Source organism: Polyodon spathula, chromosome 5, assembly GCF_017654505.1.
Source record: "Polyodon spathula isolate WHYD16114869_AA chromosome 5, ASM1765450v1, whole genome shotgun sequence".
Classification (NCBI taxonomy): Eukaryota; Metazoa; Chordata; class Actinopteri; order Acipenseriformes; family Polyodontidae; genus Polyodon; species Polyodon spathula.
The window spans coordinates 67,192,327-67,214,998 of NC_054538.1; the positions used below are offsets into that span (position 1 = coordinate 67,192,327).

Below are 22,672 nucleotides of genomic sequence, written 5' to 3' on the forward strand. Positions count from 1 at the left end.
AATATGTGCTTTTTCGCGGTTTGCGGTTCGGGTGCGGGTCAATTTTTTTTTTTTGGGTCATAATTTTAATCACCAAAAACAGCCACAAAACTGGTACATCACCTCTGTGAAAGCACAGGTGCAGCTCCCTTTCAACTGGTGGCACGAAAGGAAGAGACAGGTATTGTATAGTAAAGTAGTGATATTTAATATATTACAGTGTTTGCAGACCATTAGAAAAAGCTACCATACCATTCACAGAGTACAATAGTACACCTATCCTTGTGAGTGAAATAACCATTGGTTTCTATGAACATTCATGCAGTATTCTGTTTATCTAGCAAGTGTAATTTAGGGAAAACAACCTATAGTATGCTACAGCTGAAATCAAGTGATTTATTTTCTTTTGATCAAGCTCTGCATCTGCTTAACAGTTTGGAAAAGTGCATTCTGTCATTGGATTTAAATGAATACAAGATAGATTCCAAAATGAGGTCCAATTTAAAAACAAAAATGCAGCACCGAAATATGAAATGAATGGTTATTCAGAGCTAGGTCTCACAATATCCACTGACACACACACATACACACACACACACACACACACACACACAAGCACGCTCTGACACACACACACACACAAGCACTGACACGCACAATTTGATATTTTATCACATCCGGTCAACTTGCACAACTGCTTTCCTTCACCTCCTGAATACAGCTTTCCTCAACACCTCTTACAAAACCTCATCAGCAGGTCTGTTGGCGCAGGTCTTTGTGACACAACCAGCCTGAATCCTCTCCTCGGGAATATGCTCTGATCAGTCTAACACTGGGCATGTGAAATGTCTTTGCATGGCAGTGCTGCTGCCTGTCTCAGTAATCCAGTCTCATGGTATCTACCTTTCTGGCAATCAGCAGAGCGTGCAGGAAAACCACATGCTGCCACATGCAAAAACAACTGCTCATGGCACCCCTCTGCTGTGGACCTGTCTGAGGAAATTTAACAAAGCCTTTGGAAACAGCAACCAGAGTAAGAAAGCTAAATATAGAAAGCTATAGCTGTAGTCGGGAGCCATAGTAAAGAGATCCTGCTGGCATTATGGGGCAAATGGGAGCCAAGACCATGCTGCTTTTTAACTGGTTCTGAAGTATAAAGGGCCTTATAATGAGAAGGTACTGTATTTTTTATTTGTACATTTTAAAATAGATTTTTAAAAAAATTAAACAGTGCTTTGAAAAGTGAAAATGAACTTTTAAACCCTCTCTCAAGTTAGAAAAATGTTTCATGAACTGAAAACTTGATTTTAATAAATCAGTTATCTTTTAAAAAAACATAACAGTCCTGTACATATTCCTTTGTGCATAGGGCACTGCATCTTGAAATGTACTTTGAGAGAGAAGTTCAGTTCACTTTGAGATCAGCCACAGCTAACCAAGGGCCCCTCTGATATTTATAGTGAAGAAGGGTGTATAGTCAAGTCTGTAGCAAAGACCCCTGTCAGATCCTGTCATAAATCCACATTTTTCAGAGAAAGGCACAACAACCCAGAGTATTTGTTGTCCTCTTCCACAGTGTATGCACAGCTCCAAGGATTCTCAGTGATTGATCTTGACTGTCTCTAATAGAATTCCTACAATCAGTACTCCTATCGTGTACAGTGTGTTGACGTTGGCATTCAAGTCACTGTAAAGATTTATCAAGCTGTCTGGTGAAAACTTGCACGCCATTCACAAACCAAAACCTAAAGCTGTTTTTCCCAAATGTCAATTCCCTTTGTTATAAGAACATAAGAAAATCTAGAATGAGAAAAGACCATTCAACAAGCCATTTGCTTTGATGCCAGCATGGTCCGTTAGCAGTCAGGAGAGGAAAAACAAACAAACAAAAAAAAACCCTAAACAAGATAGTAGGGGAAAGGAAACCTCTGGGAATCAATGGCTAAATGGACCCTTCCTCCAGGTTGCTAGCTAAAGGTCTTATTATGGTCATAGAAAGGGTTATACAGTATTGTTCATATGTACAGTATTTTTTATGTTGGTGGCTTGATACTTCGATATCATCCTGGTTGGATCTCCCGGGAATAACCTCATCCAAGCTCTGCTCCGGAAGAGAGTCCAGAAGTTCCTGCTCTGTTTAGAAGGAGGGCTCGGCTGCATGTTCTACATGTTAGACATAGGACTGCAAAGGGTTAACCTTTAAGGTCACTGCGTCCATGATTGCAGCAGACTTGAAGGAAGAATGACGCAGAGATCTGTGATCACAGCCCTTTTGTGCCCTTGAGAGAGGGCCATGACGGTGTCACAGGCTCGGTGAGCAGTTTTGGTATTCAATATTCAGGATTTGGGTCTTTAGAAGGTAAAGGCCAGTTTGGTAATGGCTACATTTCAGTTTCAGGGAACCAGGGTTATGATAATAACCTAATGTTTTCAGATTTGCAATCACCAGTGTTGGGAACAGATGGTCTTGCAGATGGGAGTGAGATTTGAACCACCTCCTTTACACGGGTGACCCGTGAAGGGCATGTATTTTAAATTAACTGGCCTTCCCTGTGTTATGTAAACAATAAGGCTAACGCCTAGATTGGCAAAATTCTAATCATTTAGCACTTGGCACACAATTGAAAACTATTTGGAGCTCTTGCTGTGGTGTCCTTTCCAGTTTCTTTTGTTTTTGTCAGGTACAATGTTGTGAATCGGTTTTCTGGCTGTAGCACCCTGTCTGTGTTCCTGTGCTATGCAATCGGCATCTCATATCGCAGTGGAGATTTTTCTTGCTGTGTTTATCTGAATAGGATCCACCGTTTGGCTCTGCAGGCAATAAATCATTTTCTTATTATCACCCCCGCAGGGGAAATAGTGGATGCGGTTGTACGTCCATATCTAAGTACATATGACACACTTTACATTTTTTCTTATCTCGAAAACTGCTTACTAAAATGTGATGGAACTTGATATTAACATTATTTAGCATACATGATTGGGAGTGTTAGATTAGGGCATATATGAGGCTCTGTCAGTCTGTCTACTTATCAATCTTTAAGTCACATTTACAAGGTTTTCCCAATCAGTCATTTTAATATACTTTACCAATTGCTTATCTAATGAGATCTAGGTCTTAAATACCACTTAAGCAATTTTCATTAAACTGTTCAGTGCCATTTCTCATTTATTCTGTTCTGTACACATACTGTTGATATACATCACTGGCATCAACTTGTTTATCATACTAATGACTCTAACTTTGAATTTACAGACTTTACTAGAAGTTCATTATGCTCATCCTTGACTTTGAAATACTCAGGCCCAGATTTATAAAAGGATTGTGCATGTTTTATGACCCCAAAACAGGCGGGGAGGGTTCTGAATTCTTGGATGGGATTTCTAAAACACACGCAGTGGCATAAATACGCAATTAAGGCTCGATTTGAAGGCAATGTCTCTGCGCTTTAGCCCTTGATGCATATGTAATTCTGTATATGAATATGTAATTCTAGGGGCGCTAAAATTGGGAGGGGATTTTGCAAATGAGGTCTATTAAATATTCTGTTTAATTTATTAAAGCTGTCGGTAATTGCGTGCCTTGTATTTGCATGATTATTTTAAGAACTCTGCGGTAAAGTAGTGATAGACCTTGCCTTGTATACCTTGTATACCTGCAGTCAGACAGTAGGCTATATACAAGGCAAGGTGATGTGGGAGAGTTGTCTGCAGCAAGAAGGAGACATCGTTTTCAAGGACAAAGAAACATTTAATAACATTTTGAAAAGAGCACATTTTCTAACCCTCCTGATCAAGTCAGTTTGTAAATTAGGGTTTATAATACCGTATCGTTTTGCAAACTCCAATTTTCAATACTGAGTGCGGCCATACTGAACATGCACATTACGTGGCTTTTTGTGGTCTGTTTTTCCCCCTTTATAAATTTAAGCCTCAGTTTATAAACAGTTGTAAGCTGAATGCATCAGAAACAGTCCAACATTCTGACGAGAAGCATTTTCTCCCAAACAGAAGGGATTTCTTACCCAGGTACAGGGGACAGGATGAGCACGTTCTCCACCGGCAGCACTAATGCACTCTGAATGTCAAGCTGGGTTAGCATGCTCATGTATTTAAAGTAGAGATGTGCATCATCTGCAAATTTTACCTGCAGTTTTTACTGTCCTATAAATCAAAATCACTACCTGTGATTGCAATGAGATAAAAAAAATAAAAAAATAAAGTATATTTTTGGAATTTCTTTTGTTTAACATTTTTTACTTGGAAAGGGAGAGCATAAGAGACTGAAAAAGAAAGATGTACAGAAAGCAACTATAAAAACTGTTCCAGCCTAGTACTAGTGGGAGCAGATTCGGTCAACACGGTAGCTAACTACATTGAGAGTAGCAACTCCCTGGATTATAATATTATTAATATTAAGACAGGTCTAAATGACTGCGAAAAAGACATTTGCTGAATTTTTTAGGTGGAAAATTGGGAGAGAAGTTCTTATTGTAAGACCAAGTTTTTTGTACAGTAGTTCATACTAACATTACAGTTAAGGTGTAGGCCTAAGTCTGTAGTTAATGCATACCCCATAAGTTAGCATTAAAGTATGTACAGTATTTATTGAAAGTACTCATGACTTCAAGGTAATGTTGCATTTCACTCACCCAAAATACATTTTACTCAGTGTCTAAATTGGAGATTAGTTGTGTTGTGTTGCAGGTGTGTTTTACAGTGTTGTGGTGTTTTGTATTTTGCAGGCTGGGCCATGCAGGTCGCCTCCTTCATCTTCATTCACAGGAAATGGGAGGACGACCAGCGCCACGTAGAGGCCATGCTGGAATACTTCTGTGCCATCCGAGAACCCCTGCAACTGCTCATCTTCCCCGAGGGCACCGACCTGACAGGTAGAGCCGGGGGCACTATGGCAGTACTGACCTCACGGGTCCAGCAGGGGGCGCTGTTTGGTTTATTTCATTCACTTTGTGTTCCCACTAATACAAAGAGAGACCTAAGTAGACCATACTCCAGTGAAATAACAATAAAATAATTTCAAACAACAGTGCTGTGGTTAGTAATACGATGTGTATCTCAGTATGCAAATCAGGATGTGATGTGCATCACAATTAATGCAGTGGTCCTGATGGACTGCTTGTGCGATGGATAATAAAATCAAATAATAATTTATTGATGACAGTACAGGTGCATTTCTCCTTGAGCCAGGTAGGAAGGAACTCAGAGACATCAACTACACAGTGATTGGGAAAGGAGTTAAAACTACTATTAAATTGCATGAGGAAAAAAATACAAATATAATAACATTTTAAAATTAACAAATTACAATGAACTTGCTGTTTTAAAAAAAAAAACAAAAAAAAAACAGCGCTACCAGATTATCTATATGGCATTACCCCTTACACTTTTTGACCCCCCCCCCCCCCCCCCCCCCCCCCCCCCCGACAAATAATATAATAAGATATAAGATGGGCGAAGTTTTCTTCAAAAACAAATAAAATAAGTTTTTCAGCCATCATTCTATTCTAATCTAACTCAGATCCGGAATGAAGTCAGCGAGGGTTGCTATGTGATGTAACTGCTTGCGTTCAGAGTCTGAAGACATCTGCAGCATTCATTCCTTTTTGATTGATAGTTGATCGTTCTCCAGTGATTGCATTGCAAGGGGCTATTATTATTTCTATAATAATATAATGTTATCGACATGAGTTAAAGGGAAATGTTGGCTATGTTTGCCGCAGCAGGTGGAAAACGGAAGAAATTAAACACAGCGAGACAACAAGGAGTGATTCACTAGCAGAATAAATTATTAATATTTCTGATGAAACATTGTGTGGATAAGGAACATCAAAATGCAGATAATTTTTTTCCCTACTGCTCCACTCTGAGGGGTGGGATGTGTGACAGGGAGAGAATGAATCTTAGGCTCCTGTCTAGGGATGTGCTGTGGGTTTTCAGGTTTCAATTTGACCCTATTTCGATTTTAGATTCTTGTCATTTATTTAAATTCTGGTTTTCTTAAAACAATTATATAATTCACAGCCTTTGCTTGATTGGGTATTGCAGTTCTCGAGGAATATAATTTAAACAAATGAAAGTTTATTTTTGTGCATAAGAAGAGTCAAGACAAAGCATCAAAATATAATTAGGCATGCACAGGACCTGATGTGGGGTGCTTATTATTAAGCCTCCCCTGTGTAACAAAACCACTGCCACATTTTCATTTTCCAAAACATCTGAGGCACAGAATTCTAATATAAGAACATAAGAACATAAGAAAGTTTACAAACGAGAGGAGGCCATTCGGCCCATCTTGCTCGTTTGGTTGTTAGTAGCTTATTGATCCCAGAATCTCATCAAGCAGCTTCTTGAAGGATCCCAGGGTGTCAGCTTCAACAACATTACTGGGGAGTTGATTCCAGACCCTCACAATTCTCTGTGTAAAAAAGTGCCTCCTATTTTCTGTTCTGAATGCCCCTTTGTCTAATCTCCATTTGTGACTCCTGGTCCTTGTTTCTTTTTTCAGGCTGAAAAAGTCCCTTGGGTCGACACTGTCAATACCTTTTAGAATTTGGAATGCTTGAATTAGGTCGCCACGTAGTCTTCTTTGTTCAAGACTGAACAGATTCAATTCTTTTAGCCTGTCTGCATATGACATGCCTTTTAAGCCCGGAATAATTCTGGTCGCTGTTCTTTGCACTCTTTCTAGAGCAGCAATATCTTTTTTATAGCGAGGTGACCAGAACTGCACACAATATTCAAGATGAGGTCTTACTAGTGCATTGTACAGTTTTAACATTCTCCTTCTCCTTTGCTACACGCATTTCTAATGTCATTGTATAACAGATTATTTTGCTCACCGTCTGAATCTGGCGGTCTATAGCATGCTCCTACTATTATGCCCTTTGAATTTTTGTCCATTATTCTGACCCATATTGATTCGGCTTTATTTTCTTTATTTTTCTGTTTCTTATGTATAGCGCTACCCCTCCTCCTCTTCTGTCCTGCCTGTCTTTCCTATACAGTGTATACCCACAAATATTATATTCGTCCCCATCACTCTCAGACAACCAAGTTTCTGTAACACCTATCACATCATAGTTACTTGTTAGTGCAGTAGCTTCAAGTTCTAGAATTTTGTTTCTGATACTTCTAGCATTTAGATAAATACATTTAATGGTTGTCTTACCTGAGTTGTTGTTCTTGTTTTGATGCGGTCTCCCTTCTGTTTTTTTGTTGATTTCTCCCCCCTTCCTTTCTAGTTTAAATGCTTCTTTCATAGTCACCTGGAGTAAAGGGTGGCCAGAAGTTGATGCTAAAAAACATGTGTAGGCGTGTGTGAGTTTTAAATTACAATGTTAAAATATAAGAAACTAATTGCCATATTCACTGAGGTTTGCAACTGTGATAGTGTTTAGTTTCCATCCTCAATAGGTCTGTGCTTCAAATAAATTCAGCATTGGTGGGTGAAATTCAGACACCACCTTGTATCTCGGAGAACATTATATATATATATATATATTATATATATAGTATATATATAATATATATATATATATATATATATATATTATCATTGGTCATGTCAAAAGTTTGAATACACTTGCTGGAAACTAGATTTTTTTCATAATTGATAATGTTTTACGTCGTATACATTTCTGTAAATACCTGAAAATGAAAACACATGTTACAATATACAAAACAAAACATAAGGAGTATCAAAGCAATGTTCAAGAAAATTGAAAATTGTCTCTAAATCTTGGATTCCTCAAAATAGTCACCCTTTGCCTTAATAACAGCCTCACAAACACGAGGCATTCGGTTAACAACATGTCTTCCCAGCTCTTCTGCAGCGGTTCCCAGAGATGTAGGGCACTTGTGGGTAGCTTTGCTTTGACTTCTGTCCAGTTCGTCCCATACAAGTTATATGGGATTGAAGTCTGGAGACTGAGCAGGCCAGGTCATTAGATTGAGTTGTCCTTCACTTTTCTTCTTCGCCAGATAGTTCTTGTACAACTTTGAGGTGTGTTTCGGGTCATTATCTTGCTGAAGAATGAAGGACTGCCCAACTAGCCGTAATGATGTAATGGCTTGTCTGTGAAGTCTGCTATGATAGCCATGCTGGTTGAGCTTGCCATGGACTTGGTAAAGATCAAACTTGTGCCTATGCTACCTATATTTATAGTTAACAATAATTGGTGACAAAAGGTTAATTAGGTAACATGCTAGTTAACTCAGAGAACATCTAACAAAGACACTTTTATACTTAGGCCAGTGTTCTAACACCGTGTTATACACATTTCAGACTTTTAACTGACTTGGGCTTCAGACTGAAATCCCCTTGCTTTGGGTGACCATTTCATTGAAATTGACAAGATTTACATTTTCATTTAAAAATGTAATTTTTGAATGCAATTCACTTATGATTATCAGCTTATATAAGTACACGTATCATCTAATGAAATATTAAGTGTTTATAGACAAGTTTATACAGTTAAAAGCATAGATAATCATGAAAAATCTTGTTTCAAGCAGGTGTACTCAAACTTTTGACTGGTACTGTGTGTGTGTGTGTGTGTGTGTGTGTGTGTGTGTGTGGTGTGTGTTATATTATATATATATATATATATATATATATATATATATATATATATATATATATATATATATATATATATTGAAGTGCCGAATGCCCACCTCATGTTTGTAAATATTTTCTATGCTTTTGTCTCTGGCTCTCTCAGCTAACACTCGGGCGCGCAGCGATGTCTTTGCAGAGAAGAATGGGCTGCAGAAGTACAAGTATGTGCTGCACCCCCGGACCACCGGCTTCACCTTCATCGTAGAGAGTCTTCGCAAAGGTGAGGTGCAGCTGCAATACATCATCATCTCCAACACAGTGTTCTCATGGCAACCGACAACCAGGCCGTTGGAATTGTTTTATTCCTTTCAGCAAAATGTATTTGGCCTGTGCTTCAAAGTATGGAACAGACTGAAGAACTCTTCAGTAAGATGATAGAGGGACTGTATTCAGTGTTGAGCCCACAGTACTGTAAAGTCCACAGCATCAGTAACTAGGTTAGGGAGTTGAATTTCTAAATGGTTGCTTATACAGTATAACTAGCATTCCACATTTTGTGGTTTATTCTGAATTTTACTGAAAAATTACAGATTTTTTTTTTTAACAGGACTTTGTTTTTTTTACTGATTTATACCCAATTTTTGTCTGTCATTCAATATTTCCCCGCTACTATTTTCTAGGAAATACAGTGTTTTGATTAAAATGCTGTTTTATTTTGACTCTGACATTGTAATAAGCAGACCTACACTGTATCCTAGGATACAGCAGACGTTTAGACGTCAGAGGATCAAATAACGTTAAACGTGGTTCTCTGCCACTTCATAAATACATTATCACCTGATTATGTTGGCCAACCAAAGCCTGATTTATTGTGGCAATTGCTGCTTGTAGTAACTTCTAGCTTGATCAAAAGCTAAATTGAAATTCTTGCACAAAAATGTCATATTTTTAGTGGATGAGGTATGAGGAGAAAACATAAATCAGTTTGTGGATTTTTAAAAGAAAATGAATGTTTTGAAGTATACAAAAAGCAAAAATAGCAGAAGTGGGTCAGGTGAGGCAGAGGGTGCACAGCGTTGCAAATACTGCTGCATTGAGGTACATGTTCACACTGACAGTAAAAGAACATACTGAAAAACAAACTATACATTAAACTAAAAAAATAAAGTGAACTGAGAGGCAAGCATTCCATTTATGCCTCTTTTACACACACTTTAATAAAAAGAAAGCAGAGTGACTGTGTTAATGAGTTTGTCAGAGCGCTGTTCTTTGCGGGACCGGTATTCATTGGTGACTTTGTGCGACAGTACTGTCTGTCCATCAGCTAAAACACTGTCTAACGCTGACAATCTTAATCGTAAATATTTGACAGAAAATGGTGATTCTTTAGTTGGTAAACTTATGTAATACGTTGATGTAAATGTCCAGTGTGATTTTTGACTTGTTTCCCGGTGGCAATTTTCTTTTCTTTTTATGATTTGAAGGCAAATAAACCTGGCTTGTTTTGTGCTGATGTCACGTTCATACCTCCTGTAGATACTATTTCTGTCAGCACAGCGAATGCCCAGACGTTCGCAAAGTACCAGCTAACTTGAGAAAATGAGGCAGAGACATTATTAATCAGAAACCAGAACTGCTACGCATCATATTCCACATGTAAAGTGTATTTTCTGAGATCCCCCCCCCACCCCCGATTTTTACCCAAGTTTCAATTAAAAAAAAAAAAAAAAAAAAAAACTGATCCCTATTTTAATATATGTAAAATAAACAAAAAAAAAATTTAAAGATAAAACCGGAAACAGGGAACGCTAAATGTAACTCAGTGCAGTGCAGGCACCGGTGACACCTGCTGCCCATTAGAAACATATCCTCTTTCTGAGTAGTAGAAAGTGGTCACCAATCCTAGTGAACAGTGATAGGTAATGCAACCACATTTACAGTTAAATTTAATTGGTTATGGTATTACTTGTTTACGATGTTCGTTTGAGCAGTGCGCGCTATCTGTTACCCTACACAGAGTCCTTGTCCTCTTGCTGAGGTGAAGAGATCAGTGAAAGTGTTCAGACAGATTTATCTGCTGACTTTTCCCTTGGCTGTACTGCACTGCATGGAAACTAAACCTTTAATTAGCCCTTCTAGAGTTACCTTGAGAGCAGGAAACACAATCGTAGGCTCTGGGTTTAGTTGGCGGGCAAGAGCAAATGACTAATAGGATTAAACATTGAGCAAAGAAACAGGACCATTATGGTTATGTATTCATTCATTATTCACTCATCCCCTTGAGGAGAGCTTGTACAAACTTGCTGCTTTTACTACTGCTAATGTCTCATGAACCATTTCAGCTGCATCTTTGAATTTCCAGTGTTATGGAAACTTCTCCGAAAAAATCTTAACAAACTTTTACCTACTGTATTATGGGTACCATATTGGGGTCAAATTGAAGCTACTGCACTAACAAATAACTACAATGTGATTACAGAAACTTGGTTTTCTGAGAGTGACGGAGACAAATATAATATTAGCGGGTATGCACTGTATAGGAAAGACAGGCAGGACAGAAGAGACAGAGGGGTAGCGGCATACATCAAAAAAAGTCTTGAAGCCCAGGTGTTAAATTTGGAAGAAAAAAAATGCAGAATCAATATGGGTCAGAATAATGAACACAAATTCAAAGGGCATAATAATAGGGGCATGCGATAGACTACAAAATTCAGATACTGGACAAAATAATCTGTTATACAATGACAATCGAAATGCATGTAGCAAAAGAGAAGCCATACTAATGGGGGATTTGTACATCCCCCATATAAAATGGGAAAACCCAGTGGGGAGCACAACAGCTGAAATTTAAATGGTAGAAATGACAAATGACTGCTTCCTAATGCAATTTGGCAATGCATCGGCTAGAGGGGAGGCATGCCTTGATTCCGTCTTTTCAAAGACGGAATAACTATAAAGGTCAGAGAACTATTGGCAAACTCAGATCACAACATGGTCTCATTTGAAGTGCTTTTTAAAACCCCAAAAGTAAAGACTAAAGCCAAGATTTACCATTTTAAAAAGGCAAACTATGAAGGAATGAAACAGAGACTATCAGAAGTAGACTGGAGTAAAATAGAGAAAATATCTACAGAAAAGGATGGCTATTTAAAAAAAAAAATGTAGTACTAGAGGTCCAAAACAATTACATTTCAAAAGTAGTCTAAATCTAAAACAAAATGGCCAAAATGTTCAGAGAAAAAAGGCACTGTACAAAGTGTTTAAAAGGGACCAAGAACAAAATACACAGAAAGACCACTTGGAACTGCAAACGCAAGTCAAAACGGAAGTTAGAAAGCCCAACAGAGGATAGAAATGAACATTGCCAAGGAGGCTAAAACCAATTCTAAAAAGTTTCCAATATTATAACAGCAAAAGAACACTCATGAAGGAAATAAAATGTCTAAGAGATACAAATGGCAAAATCATAGATGAAGAGAAAAAAAATAGCAAATATATGAAATTATTACTTTTCACAAGTTTTTACTTAGGAAGCTATGGACAACATGCCTTACATGTTGAACTGTTCCTATCCAGTTTTAAATAACTTTAGCATAACAGAGGCAGAAGTGTTAAAGGGACTAGGAGCTCCTAAAATAAACAAATCCCCTAGGCTTTGCAGTAGAACTCAAAGAAATTAAAGAAGTTATTTACAAACTGATAACCAAGATCATGCAGCAGGCTCTTGACAGGGTTTACCGACAGACTGGAGAATTGCAAACGTAATACCTATCCACAAAAAGGGAGACAAAATTGAACCAGGTAACTACAGACCAATAAGGCTGACTTCTGTTATATGTAAACTTATGGAAACTGAGGGATGATCCAAAATGGAAAATGCAAACTTGTTAAATTTGAAGACGACACAAAAATAGGAGTGGCAAATACCGTTGGAGCAGCAAAGGTCATTCAAAATGGTCTAGACAGCATTGAGAACTGGGAAGACACATGGCAAATTATATTTAATATAGAAAAGTGTAACGTACTAAAAATGTGCATTATAAATACAGTTGGGAGATACTGAAGTTGAAGAAGGAATCTATGAAATAACATACAGGAGTTTATGTTGATGCAGAAATGTCTTCATCTACACAATGTGGGGAAGCTATAAAAAAGGCCAATAAAATACTTGGATATATTGTGACCAGTGTTGAATTAATATAATAATAATGCTAACACTTTACAATGCATCAATAAGACCTCATCTAGAATATTTTGTTCAGTTGTGGTCACCTTACAAAAATGTTATTGCTGCTCTGGAAAGAGTGCAAAGAAGAGCAACCAGAAATATTCTGGGTTTAAAAAGCATGTCATATGCAGACAGGCTAAAATAATTGAATCTATTCAGTCTTCAATAAAGAAGACTATTCGGCAATCTGATTCAAGCATTCAGAATTCTAAAAGGTATTGACAATGTCGATATGTCACAAATGGAGATTAGATAAAGGGAAATCAGAACAGAAAATAGGATGTACTTTTTACACAGAGAATTGTGGGAGTCTGGAACCAACTCCCCAGTAATGTTGTTCAAGCTGACACCCTGGCATTCTTCAAGAAGCTGCTTGATAAATAAGCTACTAACAACCAAACAAGCAAGATGGGCCGAATGTATATTTCTTCCCAAAAATAATCTGTGTTTATTTGCAAAAATGAAATCATAAAGCAGCCCTCTACCAACTATGGTATCGGGTACAACACGGCGGGTTTCAGTCCCCAAATAATAATGCAATGCAATTGTACGATTCACAGTATGCACGGAAAACTATGCAGTGTATCTCTCTGTGTTTTCATGCTGTGCAGTGCAGTGCGTTAGTGCTGTGGGTGTTTTTGCTGGCTCCGTGGCTGCAGCTCCCTCACTCTCAATCCTCTGCACATACAATGACAAAACAAGCAAAACGACTCCAGCTTGGTTATTTCATCAGCAGTAAGGGACCGTACTCACGTGGCTGCGTCCCCTTTGTACTACCCAAACTCCTCCTCGCAATCGCCGTCACCATGGTAACGCCAATCGATGTTTGCCTGGCAGCTGATTGCAGTGGAGTTGCTCAGGGCACTTGCAGTTACATGCTTCCCCCAAGAAGGCAGACTTCCGGTTTTTTCCTCCCCGTCTAGGGGAAAGCTTACCACCCACCTTACATAACGCCCTTTCTGGTTGGAAGGGAGATTTACAGGTCAAATTTCTTTTCTCTCTGTCACAGTCCCCAATCAGAGAATGTGAGCAGTCAGTGACAAAATTCCGCTCACCGCTTTAATATCCTCCTCATAAATAAACAAGCCGTTTTTCCCCCCACTGTGTTGTCGATTGCAGATGAAAAGCATGTACATCCAGAAAAGAATACAATTTAATCTTTTTTATGATTAACCGCGTAACTTTACCCAAGTAAAACAAAAAAAAAATGCTATGATCAGCAAAGAAAAAACCTACATAGAGTGCTCAGATAAGTTATCTAATTCAGTTTGAAGACGCATTGTCGTTGGATTGATTGATACTGAAAAAATGCGTAAATTGAAAATAAAGTAAAAGTTAGGAAATAGCAACTTGCAATGAACAGGTTTTTAAAAGGTTCCTACAATGCCGTGTACAGTGTACTCACCGATTTCAAACTTTACATATGATTTCTGTCAAATTAGCTTTATACTGGGCTTGTTTGTATCCGAATATCTCATAGGGAGCTCAAAGCAACCCATGAACACATATGAGTGAGTCTGAATGGGGCTATGGACCACCCTGTAGTGTATGAACTATCCTTAAGAGTGCAGAGAATATAAAGCGTGTTCACAGCGCTGTATTGGGGCAATGTAATAACCACAGACAAATGGACACACTGATGACTTTTCTTACATTTTTATATGGCACAAATGCAGCTCCACAATGGGGAAAATATATATTTTGTCCCCCCCATAATGAATTATGTGGGAAACAAATGTGCAAACACCATGGCCGAACATGTATTTAAGAAAATTAAAACTGTGCTCAGTTCTTCTCAGTGCTGTGAAAGAGCAGGCTGGAAATGTCTGCTCCCCCGCTCCATATACAATTGGCTCGCTCCCCACTCCCCGTTCCCCGCTTTGCTCACACTCTGTGTCCCAAATGCAGGGCCAGATTAACCACTATGACAATAACAACATTCGCCATAATATGCATTGGACCCCCAAAATATGGGTTAGTGTATGGCCCCCACATCCTTCAATCCTGCCCTGGGCAATTTTTCTATGAAACAGAATGAAGTGTTTCTTTAAATCTTTTAATTATTTATTTACTGTTATTTTACAATAACCACACAGCAAACCCACTGGCACAATTCAGCTGGAAATTTACAACTGTTTTATTTTCACTAAGCCACAGAACAGGTAAGTATCTGGTTTAGCACCACCCACTGGCCAAATTTAGGTATTGTTCCTGCTTACTGAATTGGAACTAAACTATAGTTAGCAATTTAAATTCAGTACTAAATTCAACAATGTATTACATCTCCTCCCCCTTTGTCAGGAACAAATCGTTCAGGAGGTTTGTGGTTTCGTCTTGGCCTTTTGAAGGAGTGCTGGCTTTTGAAGGTTCTGATTTTCAAGTTGCTTTTCTGGTTCTGGGGTAGAATCAGAATGGGACTCGCTTGCAACTGGAGTAGATGACATTTCCCAGAAGTCGTCTTCAATATTTGAAGATTCCTGGAAATTTGGTTTCTCATTTTTTGCTTCTCTAATCTGGTCAGTGTGTCCCTTCCAGATTCTTGAAACTCTCCTGACAGGCTGGAGACCAGTTCCATGTTGCTTCTTTCCTCAGAGGACTGTTCAGTGGCACTGCCAGGGTGGACAATCTTGAATTAAACTTGCTGTAGTAATTCACAAGTCCCAAAAATGAACAGAGCTCTTTTACATTTCTAGGCTGTGGTGCTTCGACTACTGCTTCCACCTTACTGGGTCATGTTGAGAGGCCAGTTTTAACAATCACCTGTCCTAGATATTCCATTGAGGGATTCAAGAATGAGCATTTTGATTGCTTGCAGAAAATGCCACACTGTTTTAGTCGCCCCAGAACTCTGCTCAGGTTGTCTAGATGGCTTGTGAGGTCTTTTCCAGTGATGAGCATGCCTTCTTGGAAACAGATTACACCTGGAAGGCCCTGCGAGATTTTGTCCATGGTCTGCTGAAACAAAGCTGGTGATGATGCAATTCCGAAAGGCAGTCTTTTGTATTGGTACAACGCACGGTGTGTGCTAATGGTGGTGTATCTTCTAGAATCTGCTCTAAGCTACATTTCCTGGGAGAGGTCCAGCTTTGTGAACAAATCGCCTCCATTCATAGCTGCAAACTGTTCTATTTAGATACTGGATTACACACATCTTGATTATATGCAAGATTGTAGCACATGCTCAGCAGTGGTTTCTGAGCTTCTTGTTGAACAACAATGCTCATGTGTTCAGTGCCTAATGGCGGGTATTATCTCTCGCCCAACCGAAAGGTTTCGCGGGTATATTAGCCGTTACCTAGGAAACTGAGTATCCAATCTGAGAAGGCGATGGTTGTTGACGGATAACGAGCAAAAAAAATGTCTGGAATTGAGAAAATAGCTCTAAGTGTGTGACATAATAATCGTCAATGCCAGGGAACGATTTGCTTTCATGAAACATCTTGTGAGTGCCAAGTTGCTGCAAAGTGAATTATTTGAAAAGCGCGCTGTAAATGTTTTCCAGTGGAAGCATTGGCCAACACAATACAGGCATATCGAATGCTGGACAGAGGAGAGTAGAAAACAAAAGGTTCTGTCATTTGTGAAAAACCAGAATTTCTTTCAGCTAGTGTGGCTGTGACACTCTTCAGTTTATTTAGCGAAAAAACCAGCAGGACACATTTTCTGAGACTGCGACATTGTCGTGTTTACTTATTACAACACCAATGACAACGGCAGAATCCGAAAGATGTTTGTGCGTAACCTGCCAAAACTGTTCCTTCTTAAAATACTTATTTTTAGTCTTTAGATTATCTCCCCACCTATTTTCAAATTCACTGGCCGCTACTGGTACTTGATACAATAATATATTACACAGAACCTTGTGATCATTAAGAGTACCGTGCAGCCACCCAGACTAGGAATGTTAACACCTTGGAGCTTTCCAAGTGTTGTTCCTAAACATTTAACGATGTGAAGTATATCAACGTAATCTTTAATGTTTACGCAGTGGGAGGTTATTTACTCGATATTTACTAGGTTTTTTCAGTATCAATTACATATTGTATACAAGTAGTCTTGTCTACGTGTTGTAGTACATCATAAAGTAACAACACAAAAGTTCCTGATATGTTAAACTTTAGACATTTTAAGATGTTTAATGTTTTAAAATGTAGGAGATTAAACTGAATCTAACTAGATATTCTTGATATAGTGACTTGATATTTTACATAATAAACTGTGTGATGTACAGTACAGCACAGTAAATCACTGCTTTTGAATGCTAATCATGTGTTTAATTGCAGTCATCTCTCCATGGCCAGTCTCACTATTCTGGTGCAGCGCTCTCCCTTATTAGTTTTCAGTGGTAAAAACATAGCAAAGTGTAGTAAAGCACAATGAAACCATGATAAAGCGTAGGTAAACACTGTAAAAGACAGAGAGGTATAGTAATGCATATTTCAAAAAAGGATGTCAAACCATTGTAAACGATGGTTAATGCATTATATAATCACAGGAAAAGCATGGGTAAAACTGCAGAGTTACTGTGCAAATGTAGTGTGGTGTACTGTTATAAGTGGTGTTCCAGTGCTGTAATACTCTGATGCAGTTCCTAGCTGTGCCCCTTCAGCCTGTACTGCCACTCTTGTTGCATGCTCTGTGGGTTATTTTTCTCCTACTTCAAAGGGATATTTTTAGTCGCACCCCCATTATATCCTATTAGTAGCAATTAAAATCTCTTTAAGAGTGTCTTCTCATGAACAAAGACGTAAACAGAATTTGTAATACACTATTCCTAAATGGTACATAAACCCTCACTCTAAATGGGAAAAAAAACAAACGAAATTGAGTTACAGTAATTCTTGTGATATCTGCACTTCTAGCAAATGCAGTCAAGAACAGATGAAAGCAGCAGATGAAAGACGATGAAAGGGGAGCAGTAGATTGTACACAGTTATCGTAAAGTTCTCAATCGAAATTCTGTAGGTCATGTTGCCTGTTTTTTAAATGTTTTCCTAAGTTATGTTTATACTTCAACGTCACTGTCCTTAGCCTCAAAGAACATGTGAGACGGCACACTTTAAAACACTAAGAGACAGCCCTGTGACTTTCCTGTTTGACTTATTGCAGTGGAAGTTTTGAACTATAGAGGTGTGTGGTGGGGTGAGGGGTGTATCTTGAGAGGAGACTGAAACCAGGTTTTTAGTGCAACACAAATGTTTACTTGGTGACACGTTTGTATTTACAATAATTCAGTGCTCACAAATAATCACATTTGCCCCCTTGCCCACAAGTATTTATATAATCCCTGGTGTCTTTTGCCATCTTCTTTGTGCTGGCCTAGCCCAGGTAGTTTTACTTGGCCTCATGCCGAACCCCGTGTCCTTGGCAGTGATAGTCCTCTCGGGAAAAGCAAGCAGCAATTGCAAAACCGTGCTTTGCTGTTGTTTTGTCCTGGTAGCGTTCACTCCTGTACCAAAACCTCTCCAACTCAACCTAGTGACTGAGCTACATATTTTTGTTATATGTACCAAGCCCTGTTCCGTTAATCCGCTGCACCAATCGCGGAAACCTCAGTCTTAACTAGCAGGAAATTCAGTACACCTATATAGCTGTTCTCCCCAAGATGGCTGCCAAAACCAGACTCTGCATACTGTATGTGCCTTCTTGTTGAGGTCATGTCTGTCAGTCAGTCTAGTACCATGATCTGTTAGGAGGCCAGTTTTTCCACCCTCCATCTTCTTTTACCCTGTCGCCACCTCCCCCCCAGAGTGGCCCATAGACACTCGTCCTTCCCCTGCACCCTCCCCTTGAGAAGAAATCATCGTTGCCGTGCAGCTTACCGTGCCAATGCTGAACCCGAGTCACCAGAGAGCCACTTGGGCATTGGTGTCCTTCATTGTGTTTAACCATTGGAGCAGGGTGTTGTCTGTCACCAGGGTGAAGGTTCGTCCCATGAGATAGTAGCGAAGAGCATCCATCGCCCACTTGTCCACCAGGCACTCCTTCTCTATTGCCGAGTAATTTCTTTCCTGGTTAAGTAGTTTCCTTTTGATGTAGATGATTGGATTCTCTGCCCCCTCTATCTCCTTGGACAGCGCCACCCCCAGGCCACCGTCCGAAGTGTCCGTGTGTAAGTTGAATGGCTCAGAAAACACTGGACTTATTGTTGCAGGGGATTGGCAGAGACATTTTTTTTTACCCATCAAAGGCCCCTTGGCATTCGGTGGTCCATTTTACTTTTTCTGGGGCATTATTCTTAGTTACATCAGTAAGGGGAACTGTTGTAGAGGCGAAGTCTGGAATGAACCATCTATAATAACTGGCTAGTCCCAACACTGACCTCATCTGGTGCATTCTTTTGGGTACTGGCGCATCGAATAGCGCCAGGATCTTGGTTACAATAGGTTTTGTTTTGCCATTACCCAACTGTGACAGAAATACAGTGAATCTTGGTTTTAAATCTCCCTCCCGACCTGTGAGGGCGCTAAGCAAGGACAGAGTTCTTTGGACAGCCTGGCCTGACACTTCTTTCCCCTGGTCGGAAAGTCGGTTAGTCTGGAAGAAGGCGAGACTCCGTTGCAAGAATGTATTGACCCGGAAGGTAAACAGTGTAGCGGCTGCAGATTTGTTTGCTTATAATTGTCTCATCTTGTCTTGTACGTTACCAGGCAGTTAACACAGTTCCCGACCTATCGCCAGGGGCCAGCACGAAACTGGACAACACTGCATCTTTGTCACAAAAATAAACTGTATCACCCACCACGAGCACTACTGCATGCACCCAGGACTGGTGACCATGTTTATATTATTGTGGGATGGATATTTGTTTATTGTTTGGGACTGTCTCTTCTTATTATATAGCCTGTACTGTACACATTGGTATGTACTGCCGGGGAACTATTGTTTGGTCACCAGACCTGCAAATAAAATAAACATTTCTAAACTGGATTACAATTATCTCTGTCTGCTTCTTTCACGCACTGCATCACCCCTGCACCTGTCTACAATAAACCACTTTGCCACACCAACACATAACCCAAATATTTTGAGGTAAGCCCCGCCCTCCTAATGAACGTCATGACTGCTGCCAGTCTCTACAGGTGTTCTGCCCATGATGAATTATAGATGACTACGTCATCTACGTATGCTGACGCATACTCCCTATGATGCTGTAATAGTTGGTCCATGAGGCGTTAGAATGTTGCTGGTGTCCCATGCAAACCAAATGGCATAGTGCAAAACTGGAAAATCCCTTGAGGCGTGGAAAAGTCTGTTTTCTCACGTGAACTTGGGGTAAGCCGGAATTGCCACTAGCCCTTGGTGATATCGAGGGTGGATACCGAGCCAAGCCATGCTGATCCAACAGGTTATCTTCCTTCCTCATGGGTTATGTGTCAAACTTGGAATGGGGGTTCAATTTTCTAAAGTCGACACAAGCGATTTGGTTCTGTCCTACATAGTGACCAACACTACCGGACTGCACCACTCGCTCCTTGACGGCTCAGTCACTCCAAGCTCTAACATTGCCTCCACCTCGGCACGGACAGTCTCCCTTCTTCTCTCTGGTACCCGGTTTGCTCGTTCTCTCACCCTCACCTCTGGCTTCGTGATTGTGGCATACTCTCTGAAATGTGTGCTACCTGGTTTGGATGGGAAATGTTAACAAGTTGAGTTATTACAATTGTTAGATCCTTTTTCAGCTCCAGACTTATCCCCCAATGTCCATTGTTTGCTGTCCATTGTTTGCTGAGTGGACACACAGGGACCCCAGTCTTCTTCCAATGGTAGAAGGGAGACAAACATGATGCCTCTCTCTCAAGCGTTTTAACGCATTTATGTGATAAATGTCGCCGCCTTGGCCATTGAATTTCATAATTTATGGCCCCATTTTTTCAGATGACTTCAAATGGCCCCTGCTTTTTTGCAAACAGTTTGCATTCTGACAAGGGGAGGAATAATTGCACTTGGTTCCCAGGTTGGAAGGTTCTAATGCAAGCGTTTTGATTATGATGCTGCTGCTGTGTATGTTGTGCCACTCCCAGGTTTTCCTTGACCAATCGACCAACCAATTCTAGCCCATTGCAGTCCATTTATTCAGCGCATGTCAGGCACGTCAGGTCCAGTTTATTTTCACACGCGCTGTTTATTTTACAAACACGTTGTTTAAAATACATTTTTTTCAGAGTAAAACAGGTTTAAAAGGCATTGAGTCACAAGGACACTCAGTACTGTATCTCCAGCCAAGCCCCACACCTTGTTCGCTGTATTTTTCACATACCTCTTTATAGACTTGCATACTTATAAATCCTCTCCTTATCACTTGTTTTATCACCACACTCCTCAATAATGCGATCCAAGTCATAATTTTATTACTATCTCTCTCCTTTGTTTATGTCTGTGTTATCTCTGTAGTGCATGGGGCTATGAGATACGCCCTTTTTTTTGGCTTCATTCAGCTCCTGTCGGTCTCACTCGGCCATTGAAAGCTTTTCTCTGATTTTTTTGGAGAAAAAACTAGACTGGAGACCTGTGCTTTATCTTTTTGATGATGTCAGACAGGGTCCAACAATGAACTGGAAAGGGAAAAGTGTAATGTCGGACCTGGCCGGACTACAAAGGGCTAGACGATCTCTCAGTTCGAGCACATGCTTTCTATATTCTGTGCTCTACTTTGATCTGCTTCCCAGCCCTCCTTTACTAAATCGATAATACCCCTGGGCTGTCTCCCATAGAGGAGCTGAAATGGTGAAAAGCCTGTTAAAGACCCGAGGTACTTCTTGAATAGCAAAGAAAAGATAAGGAAGCATTTTTACTCAGTTCTTTATGCCTTTATTGCAAACCGGCACAGCATCTGTTTTTGTGTCTTATTAAATCGTTTCACCAGTCCATCCATTTAAGGATGATATGTCAATCTTTTGAGGGAACGTATTTTCAGGGACCCACAGAGTTGCTGAATGCATTGAGACATAAACGCTGTCCCCTGGTCAGTCAGGATCTCCCTAGGTATACCTACCCAAGAACACAGTTACCAGTTCATTTGCCACTGACTGTGTGTTGGTGCTGCGCATCGTGACAGCTTCAGGATATAGAGTCACATAGTCCACTATTACTAAAATGAACTGATACCCAAAGTTTATGCCATCCAAGGGGCCCACGATATCCACCCCAATCCGATCAAACGGAGAGGAAACCAGTGGACTTTCTCCTCCGTCTTTTCGCGTCCAAGGTGCCCCGCAAATGTAATATCATGGGCAAGCCTGATCAACTCGGAACAAAAAGGCCAGGGAACCAGAAACTGTGCTCCGCTTGTCCTATCTCCGACACTCTAGACACCACAACTGGTTGTTTACAGCAAACCCCTTAACAGATTGGGGCTAAATCATTCACCACCCTGCTCTCGATACATTGCACCTGTGCCTTTCAAGGGAGCAGTCCGCGTCCTGCTCCATGGCCACATCAACATCCCGGTTCCAAAATGCATGGCTGGCAGGTAATGTTATCCACTCGGTGAGGTCTCGGTTGGGTACACCTTGAAAGTCACACTGAACTCCCACCCCTTTCCACATTTGGGGTTGGTCTGACCTTTGAACTTCTTGCATTCGAGGTCTGATACCCTCTAATCTTTCTGCCCGACGCTTCTTTCTTGCTTTTCTCACACGATTCAAGGATTAAACAGGTCAGACTGTAAGGGAAAAATCTCACTAATCAGTTGCTCCCTTGCTGTTTATGTCCGAGTGGCCACACTTACTGTATTCTCACTCGCCAGTTCATTGAAAAATGTCCAATCTTGTCCCAAAATTATAGAGTGTGGCAACCTTTTGGAGACTGCGACGATTAAGTCAGCAGTATGATGACCCGCAGTCATCCTAATTTTAGTGGTAGGGTAAGACCTCCATGAATGC

At 40.0% G+C, this 22,672-nt stretch overlaps 1 protein-coding gene across 4 annotated transcripts in view; it reads left to right on the plus strand.

Moving 5' to 3' along the window:
- The window catches only part of LOC121316203 (lysocardiolipin acyltransferase 1-like), a 66,576-nt gene that overhangs the window by 31,674 nt on the left and 12,230 nt on the right, over nt 1-22,672 (plus strand). For 3 of the 4 annotated variants that reach the window (XM_041251093.1, XM_041251094.1, XM_041251097.1), the window contains exons 4-5: nt 4,725-4,871; nt 8,724-8,840. In XM_041251093.1, coding sequence (XP_041107027.1) covers nt 4,725-4,871; nt 8,724-8,840 — 264 coding nt within the window. Of the gene's footprint in view, nt 1-794; nt 1,156-4,724; nt 4,872-8,723; nt 8,841-22,672 lie in introns of those variants that run through there. The other variant, XM_041251096.1, reaches the window with a different exon arrangement.